At 43.2% G+C, this 9,204-nt stretch overlaps 1 protein-coding gene across 2 annotated transcripts; it reads left to right on the top strand.

The window, feature by feature from the left end:
• The first annotated feature begins 864 nt into the window (after positions 1-864).
• Positions 865-9,204, top strand: LOC111845194 (interleukin-2 receptor subunit beta-like). 2 transcript variants are annotated; one of them, XM_072712003.1, is made up of 10 exons: positions 865-1,034; positions 4,089-4,185; positions 4,654-4,765; positions 5,294-5,366; positions 5,869-5,965; positions 6,159-6,217; positions 6,664-6,859; positions 7,166-7,253; positions 7,600-7,678; positions 8,005-9,204. In XM_072712003.1, the coding sequence occupies exons 2-10, from the start codon at positions 4,119-4,121 to the stop codon at positions 8,533-8,535; spliced, it is 1,302 nt and encodes a 433-aa protein (XP_072568104.1). In that variant the 5' UTR covers positions 865-1,034; positions 4,089-4,118; the 3' UTR covers positions 8,536-9,204. The 2 variants fall into 2 exon arrangements, with proteins under 2 accessions (XP_072568104.1, XP_072568103.1); XM_072712002.1 differs by having other exon boundaries at positions 6,084-6,217.

Genomic DNA, 9,204 nt, shown 5'->3' with positions numbered 1-9,204 from the left:
TGGAAGTCAGGGAGAGCACAGTCTGTGTTCAGACCTTGCACGAAGGGAGGGCTTGTTGGGTCTACGTCCTTTGGAAGTCAGGGAGAGCACAGTCTGTGTTCAGACCTTGCACGAAGGGAGGGCTTGTTGGGTCTACGTCCTTTGGAAGTCAGGGAGAGCACAGTCTGTGTTCAGACCTTGCACGAAGGGAGGGCTTGTTGGGTCTACGTCCTTTGGAAGTCAAGGAGAGCACAGTCTGTGTTCAGACCTTGCACGAAGGGAGGGCTTGTTGGGTCTACGTCCTTTGGAAGTCAGGGAGAGCACAGTCTGTGTTCAGACCTTGCACGAAGGGAGGGCTTGTTGGGTCTACGTCCTTTGGAAGTCAGGGAGAGCACAGTCTGTGTTCAGACCTTGCACGAAGGGAGGGCTTGTTGGGTCTACGTCCTTTGGAAGTCAGGGAGAGCACAGTCTGTGTTCAGACCTTGCACGAAGGGAGGGCTTGTTGGGTCTACGTCCTTTGGAAGTCAGGGAGAGCACAGTCTGTGTTCAGACCTTGCACAAAGGGAGGGCTTGTTGGGCCTGCGTCCTTTGGAAGTCAGGGAGAGCACAGTCTGTGTTCAGACCTTGCACGAAGGGAGGGCTTGTTGGGTCTACGTCCTTTGGAAGTCAGGGAGAGCACAGTCTGTGTTCAGACCCTGCACGAAGGGAGGGCTTGTTGGGTCTACGTCCTTTGGAAGTCAGGGAGAGCACAGTCTGTGTTCAGACCTTGCACGAAGGGAGGGCTTGTTGGGCCTGCAGCCTGACATTCATCTCTAACACCTGAAAGATAATGTGTGTCTTTTTTCTGTCTCTCTTAAGGTTTCCTGCAGTTGGTGACTTCATCAGTTTTTTTCCCCGTCCTTTTATCCGCAGGCGGTCGCTGATCAGCGGTGTGGACAGAAATACTAGCTGCGGCCACGAGGTCGAGAGAAACGGGGGAGGGACGAGGGAGAGTCCAGCGGCGCGTTAGTGCGCGGCACGTTTGTTGGAACGTACTGGGTCACCGCTTCAAAAAGGTAAGCGGCTTGTTCATTCACTTGTGTAAATGTATCTTCCTTCTGCAGTCCGAAAATCTAGAACTCAAATTGTTCAAAGTGAGTTTTTGGGTGTGCTAACCGTGGGAGCCCCCCCTGCCTATAGCCCTGTCCTTCCCGGGATAGGTGGGGGCTCGCTGATCAGCTCGCTGTGACTGTGTACTGAGTGATCGGTGAATTACAACACACAATTAACTTTAAGTTTTATTTGTCAGATATGTGTCACATATACATATGAAAAACAAAATAATATAAAACGATAAGAATAAATAACAAAATAAAGAAAAATAAATTAAATGACTGCAAAATAGACAATAAAAAGAGCAAGTTTTTTTCTTTTTTTATGTGTATTAATATTTGTACTGTATCTCCTATAGTAAAAATTTATGTGTAAATAAAATGCTTGCTTTTTATTTTGAAATAGGCATATTTGCCATTACATTTTAATAGTGTTCAGCAATTCAGCGTTTAGGAACCACAGAAAGTCAGCATACAAAGCCATTTTGGACAGTTCTATGCTTCTAACTTTGTGTGAACCATTTGGGGAGAGTCCTTTTCTGTTCCAGCATGACTGTGCCCCAGTTCCCAAAGGAAGGTCCATAAAAACTTGGTTGGGTGAGTGTGGTGTGGAAGAACTTGACTGGCCCACACAGAACCCTGACCTCAAACACCTTTGGGATGAACTAGAACGGAGACTGTGAGCCAGGCCTTCATGTCCAACATCAGTGCCTGACCTCACAAATGCTCTTCTGGATGAATGAACAAAAATTCCCACAGACACACACTAAAATATTGTGGAAAGCCTCCCAAGAAGAGTGGCAGCTGTTATAGCTGCAAAGGGGGGACCAACTCTATATTGGTGCCTATGGGTTTAGACTGGGATGTCATAAAAGTTCCTGTATGTGTAATGGCCAAGTGTCCCAATACTTTTGTTCATATAGTGTATATTAGCCAAAGTATGTTTGACATACCTGTCACTTAACTATAGCTAAATATTAAATATTAAACCTAAAGTACTCTTTATTCTTGTAAATCTAAGTAAGTCATGTATTTATAAACCCTATAGAATACCTGTTACAAGAATTAATGATGAGGCCTTCACGAATGATTCGTTCATAGGGAACGAGTCCATTATAAAAGGATTATACCCTTGCGTTTACTTCCCTGCACAGATTCATTCTTTTGGTACCTGTATGCATCACAATTACTGCACAATACTTAATAGCGAAGTAAAAATGTAATTGTAACAATGTAAAAATTTTGGTCATCTGCTCCACCCAGTGTCAGGGTCAGCCCCTGCTGTGGTCCTTCCGTGTCCCTTCCCCGTTTGACCAGCAGGTGTCGCTGGTCATCCCGTTCTTTATGTTAGTCTTTGTTCTCCTCTGTTCCCTGTCTGGTCATGTGGCTCAATGTGTTGAGCATGTGGTTGTCTGTGTACCCTTCTGTCCTGTGTTTGAATCCCACCTCCTGTTTTTGTATGTTGCTCCTTAGTGTTTCTAGTTATCGTATCTGGTGATTATCTATTTGGTTTTGTTCCTTGTGTCCCTGCTTGTGTCTTTACCTGTTTAATTCCCTAGTGTTGGTTTATGTTTCCTTGTGTCCTTGGTTAGTTCTTAGTTTCCCTGTTTTTTAGTTCCTTTGAGTTATTAGTTTCACCTGTGCCCTGTTTCCCTGGTCTTTGTTAACTAGTCTTACCTGTCCTGTGTTAGTCTCGTTACCCCTTTAGTATTTTAGTTCCTGCTTCTGTTCAGTTCCCCAGTGGCCAGCCGCCATAAAACAGCAAGCAGAAGAAGAAGAAGAAGAAGAAGAAGAAGAAGTAGTAGTAGTAGTAGTAGTAGTAGTAGTAGTAGTAGTAGTAGTAGTAGTAGTAGTAGTAGAAGTTCCCCAGTGGTTCATTGTCTATGAGTGTATTGTTGCTTGTCTTGGTTAGATCTGCATCCTGTTTTCCTTCCTAGTTTTTGTTTTGTAATATTAAGTCTTTAATTATCCCCTTTAGTTTTGACCCCTCGTGGTCCTTTGTTTTTGGTTAGTCGTTTTTAGTGTTTTTCTATTTTTGTTTAAATAAATCCCCATCTGTCTCTGAGCCGCAAGTGGGTCGTTTGCCCTTTTTTGTGCCTGATGCCTCGCTCTCGTGTCCGAGCCGCCCGAATCCATGACACCCAGGTATATTGAAAATAGACTCAGTTTCTGATACAGCCCATATATTACACTTCACTTTACAATTACAGTTGGTGGTACACAAGGTGGGTATTTACAAAGAGATAGAAGACACACGAGAACCAAATAAGGGCCGGGTACAAGCACAGGAAAGCAAGAGAGCACGCTTTGGACAAATAACTCTTTACATGCTACAAACATGTGGCTATTTCAAATGCAGTGTGAGGCCTCATGCAAAGGAGACTAAGGGGGGACATGATCCAGGTATATAAGATTCTAAAAGGTCTGGATGCTGTTCAGCCAAATGGCTAGTTAAATATTAGTTTAAATACTAGAACTCGTGGCCATAAGTGGAAATTAGCGGGAGAACATTTTAAAACAAATTTGAGGAAGCACTTCTTTACACAGCGTGTAGATAGAGTATGGAATAGTCTTCCTGTTAGTGTAGCACAAGCTAAAACCCTGGGTTAATTTAAATCAGAGCTAGATAAGATTTTAACAACTCTGAGCTATTAGTTAAGTTCTCTCCAAATGAGCTTGATGGGTCGAATGGCCTCCTCTCGTTTGTAAATTTCTTATGTTCTTATGTAGGCCATGATATGCAGATTAACTGCACTCTGGTGATGGGGCCCTGCACTACAGCTGGAACTGCCTTGCCGGAGTCAGAATGTCTTGCGTAATTTTTTTAAGAAAATTATAAGAAAATGTTGCGCATGTGTATTATACAAGTAAAATAGAACCTGTGACCTTCTATGTTATTTTTGCTGAAACCAAATATAAGAAAATTCATTTATTTAAGCACATTTTCTGGCTTCATCGGTTCTCTTCGTAGATGTTTCTCTGGTCATATTTCAGCATTTGCCCTGATTCCGGTTGTAGGCCTGGGGGAGGCGCTGCTTTGAGTCGGCGATGTGGCGCACGTGGCTGCCCGCTCTCCTTCTGCTCCTCAGCACGTTTCCCCAGCCCAGCCTGCAGAGTAAGTGAAGTCGAAAAATTATGGGTCGAAAGAGAAATGCACAATGACGATAAGTGTGGATAGTGTGATTCCCCGCTATCAGGGTTACACATTTCGGGTGTGTTGCACAGGTTTTTTTCTCAGTTCTCCAGAAAGCTATGTGTCGCTGAATGGCTCTGTGGGTTAATCCTCTGCCTCTGATCAGAAGGCCACTGATTTAAATCCCGTGGTTGGTCAAGCTGTTTCATCTTTGGACTCATGAGCCTTTAACCCCAGTTGCTGCAGGCGCCGGATGACCCTGCTGCCTTACTTGTATGTTGCTTTTGAGAAAAGCATTTGCTAAATAATGAATAAAATGTAAAAACACTGATGTATTGTCCTGTAGATGCTCCTCTGCATTGTGTCGTGTGCTTGCAGGGCTTCAAGTGCATAGTGACCCAGTACTGAATACACTGATGGATGACATTTTGACCCCCTTTTTCCCCTCAGATCTGCGGTGCCTTAATGACCTCATCAACAACATCACCTGTGTGTGGAACAGCACGGCACGAAAACCCGACACAGCGTGCACCCTACACGGATTCTACCAACGTCAACATAAGTCTGTCTCGCTCTTAGGGCATTCTGAAAGTTGTTTCATGATTGGATTTGGGACAGTGCTCTTGAATGTTTAAGTCCAGTTCTAGTGGTAAATTGGCCTTAAAATGGTAAAATGCTATCTTACAGGTGGCCTGTAGGAGGCAGTGTTACTCAAGTTGTGCCTGGCTCCTGTTGCTAGCTGATTTCCAATGGCGATGGTCATATTGTTTGCAGAGTTTCATAGAGCAAAAATGTTCTGAGGTCAGAAGGAAAAATGATTGGTTCAGAATTTGCCAATCATATTGCAGAGGACGTATGTCCAAGCAACTAGAGGAGGCGGAACCACAACATCTGATTGGTTGGTCCCACCTCATATAGTTGCTTGTTAAAAGACAAGGTATAGAAAATAATAGACAGATATTAAGTTGTGTCCGTCCATGTTATTTGCTTATTTAACACAAAAGCTTTGATATATCAAATACAGGGTTGTAAGCAAATGTGGAAAATCTGGTGAGATGTCATGGACCTGCATATGTTTATGTCCCTGTAGAGAATGCGACCTGATGCCCTTCGTTGACCATGACCAAAACTTGCTGAGATGCAGCCTTTTCTTTCCAAATGTGGTGCGTTACGCAAATATACTTTAAAATGAATTTGTAAGATTTTCTTGTTTCTACATTCAGTAGATAGAAATGGGAGATGATGAACAGCTCAGTGTGTTAGCATGCTGTGCTCGTGACTGGAATGTCGCAGCGGCAGCAGAGTAATGTCACTGTTGGGCCCCGAGAGCAAGGCCCTAACCCCCAAATTGCCCCAGGGACTGTTTGACCCTGCTTTCTCAAAAATGCACCTCACTTTGGATAAAAGCATTTGATAAAAATGAAATGACAGCACTGAAATGAACAAAACCTGTTTTCTGTGGATTTTTTCATACATGCAGTAATATCATTTGGGAAAATAAACAAATGATTTTAATGATGCCCTCGAGTAACTGAATTGGGGTGGTGATAAAGGATAACATTGTGATCTCTGCTCAGAAATGGCCTCAGTTTACTCTGATGCAGTGTAATACCAATATAACGGCCACCAAATCGAATTTTCAGCAACTGTCACCTTATTTTTCAGGAGTTTGGTTCTTTCACACGTCTCTCAATAAGAGTCACGTGTGGGAGCTCAAGCCGTCCCGCTGCACACATCGAAAATTATATACCATCACTGCACAGTGAGTCAGCTTTTGCCAGTCCTGCAATATGTGAAACCGAATCTCTGTGTTAGTGTTCACAATTCGAAGAGTGAAACATAGTCAGAGTGATCCTCTTTGTCGCTGTTGTTTTGTCTAGTTAAAATGCACCCCCCTGCTCTTCACACCTTAACCAATGCCACTATCGCATGGTCTCCTGGATTCCCTCTCTCAGAATATATCTTCAGTTACTACTTCCAACTTCAATTCAAGCGGTCAGACCAGATCTGGGAGGTGGGTGGTGAAGATACATTTACTTTCTTGAATTTTTTTTTCTAAATATAAGTTCACGGCCACATCTAAGTTATGTACCTGCTGTTACAAAGCCTATGGCCATCAAGGAGTCAGCTTTGACATAAGTCCTGGTATGCAAAGCTGGTGTGTGGTATTTAGTCAAAGTATGTTGCTTAAAAAGACTAATAACACCCCCCTGATCCCCTAATCAGGGACATATCCAGTACTGTGGTGAAAATATTTATCTGAGCTTCTACCAGCTTAGACATGCTGGCCCTTAGGTGACTCTTCACTGCAAGGTCGGCTGTTTGTGGCCACTTGCCGGAATTCAGGCAAACCAGTTTAGGTGTTTAGCAAGACAAGGGTGGGGGAAATGAGGCTAATTGTAAAAAAATGAGCAGGTAAAACACCAGGCCGTCCGCTAAACGGTGACGTGTCTCCCATAGAATGCAGAGTCTGTCAACGTGAGAGACATGCGGACCTCAGTGGAGATCTCCGAGGAGAAACTGGAGAAGGGGGTCGTGTATGACTTCAGGGTTCGGGCTCTGGTTGATCGTGAGAGATTTAGTGGGGAATGGAGTGACTGGAGCCCCGTGTCCTCCTGGAGGTCTACAGCTGGGGTGTCCCCAACGGAGCCCCCAGGTACTGCGTCTCTATGAGGCTCTCAATACATCCTTCACACGTCTTCAGATGTTCCTCACCTTTGTGGCTTATATCGAGTTATATTGTAATTAGGCAAAGCAAATCAGTAATGAAAATTAACAACTGCTTGGAGAAAGCTTGTAGACAGATTAGATTAGATTAGATTAGATTAGATTAGATTAGATCAGATCAGATCAGAACATGTCAAACGGTCAAACAGACTGTCCCCTATCGATCCCTAAATAAGTGAATAACACTCAAAAAGATTCTTAAAAATTCAGAAAACAACTTTTCCTTTTCATTTAGCTCTGGTGGGATTGAAGTATGGTATCCCTGTTGTGGTACTGTCGTGTCTCATCCTCTTCTTCATCATCAAAGTGAAACGGTCCAGCTGGTGAGCACTAGGGATTATGACTGGGCTTGTTGCATGAATGCATGGGGACACAGGGAGGACAGCCAGTGGGAAACAGGGTGCTGGTCTCAGTAGATGGTTTGGTTCAAACTACAAAAAAAACTGTTACCTGCTGAGGTAGATAGAAAGACAAAAGGTAAAGAGGCGGGCCAGAGACCTAAAGAAACAGGATCACGTCTACATGTAATAAAGTAAACATGTGCTTGTCAAGATGACTGGCCAGTTAACAGATTGTTCAGTATAAATGCTGTATGTTTATATTTCCTACCTTTCCAGATGAATGAGATGGGAGCATCATTTTTCATTCTCTTGTTAATGTGTTTCATAGGGCTCACAAGTTCACGCATGTTCCTGATCCCTCAACCTTCTTCACAGGACTGAATTCAGTTCATAATGGGAGCTTCCAGGTATCAGACCCAAGTCCAGTTTAGTTTCAGCTACATGCATCCATCTCAGCAAGCCTGCTCTGCCTGTTCGTGGTTACGTTTGCCTTCATCCCATGATTCCTTCGAGTGTGTCCATGACTAAACACTGGGGCACAATCTGCTTAACCAATTAAACAAGTTTGTTTATATCTGTGATGCTTAACATGCTGTTCTAAGCCATTTCCATGGCAGGACCTCCTGGGATAATTTCTGTCAGAGTGCAGGAATACTCATTCTTCTGTGACTTCATGTTATATTCAACAGTACTTCGGAATTATCGTGTGACACTCTTGTTTAATTCCTTTCAGAAATGGATGCACCCTGTTTTTCCCCCAGAATACTTTGTCCCTCCCCAGCATTCTGAGGATATCTCCCCCATTGAAATCTCTGCCCTTGACAAAGGTATGAGCTACATCTGTTCTAGTCACCAATGCACCAATGAGACTGAGGTCTGCCAAATTTACTTCAATTACCACACTTCAGAGGCCAGCGAGAAGGGTGATTCCAGTGGGTCTTTGATGATTGACAGTGGATTTGTCCAAAGCAGCCATTCCTATGAACCACTGGAACAACACTGTCAGCCAAGGCAGTCTATGGATGAAGAGGAAGAAGATTCACCTATGGAGGCATCACTCCCTTCAGATCTATCTGTCTTCCCTTTGTCCTTCCCATTTGGACCATCACTCATTCCAAACAATCTTCCTGGCTCCTCTCATTTCCCCTCAGGTCTTGCTGGACTTGATTTGCATACGTCATTGGATGACCAGTCCTCCTTGTTGAACATATCTCCATCTAGTGGTGGGTATATGATAGTAACAGACACATGTGACAGTTGCTGAAAAACCCAGACTGAATGACGCAAGCAGGATGCAGAAGGCTTTTTGTGGTTAATGTCATAGCTCATAGATGTTGACTTATATGAAAACCTTATACAGATTAAGTAGTTTTCAGTTTTGCCAAATCCCTATTCCATTACTTTATGGTGACTGAAGGCTACTTAAGAGTTACAGGAAGAAGTGCTTCCTCTTAGAGGTATAACTGCACCAAGCAGTAGATGTAGCATTAGGGTTTAAATACACGGTGATCCCAGCTCCGCCTCCATATGTCCAAATCGCAGCTTGCCAGAGCGCAGCTCCGCCCCCTTCAACATTATCCATTTTTCTTAATGTCCCAAAAACTGGCAATAGATTCAAAGTGAACAGTTTAACAAAATGTCAGTTTTGCACTAAAAATGTTTCATCAGTTTTAATGTTAATTGTCATTGGCAGCTCTGACCAGACAATCATTCCTCCAGTAGATGAGATTCCTACATGATGCCTTGATTTCTGTCCAGTGATTTTGTATTTTGACTTATTTTGCATATCATATTGCTGCCAAAACTTCATGTACTAGCTAAGCTCTTCTAGAGGTAAGACGTCTATATAGCAATCCGTGAATAACTTGATATTTTAATGCATTTTTACAAGGGCATTACAAATTAATAAGCAAGAATGTAAGCCATTTTTATG

Source organism: Paramormyrops kingsleyae, chromosome 5, assembly GCF_048594095.1.
Source record: "Paramormyrops kingsleyae isolate MSU_618 chromosome 5, PKINGS_0.4, whole genome shotgun sequence".
Lineage (NCBI taxonomy): Eukaryota > Metazoa > Chordata > Actinopteri > Osteoglossiformes > Mormyridae > Paramormyrops > Paramormyrops kingsleyae.
This window is presented reverse-complemented; position numbering and strand designations above follow the sequence as displayed.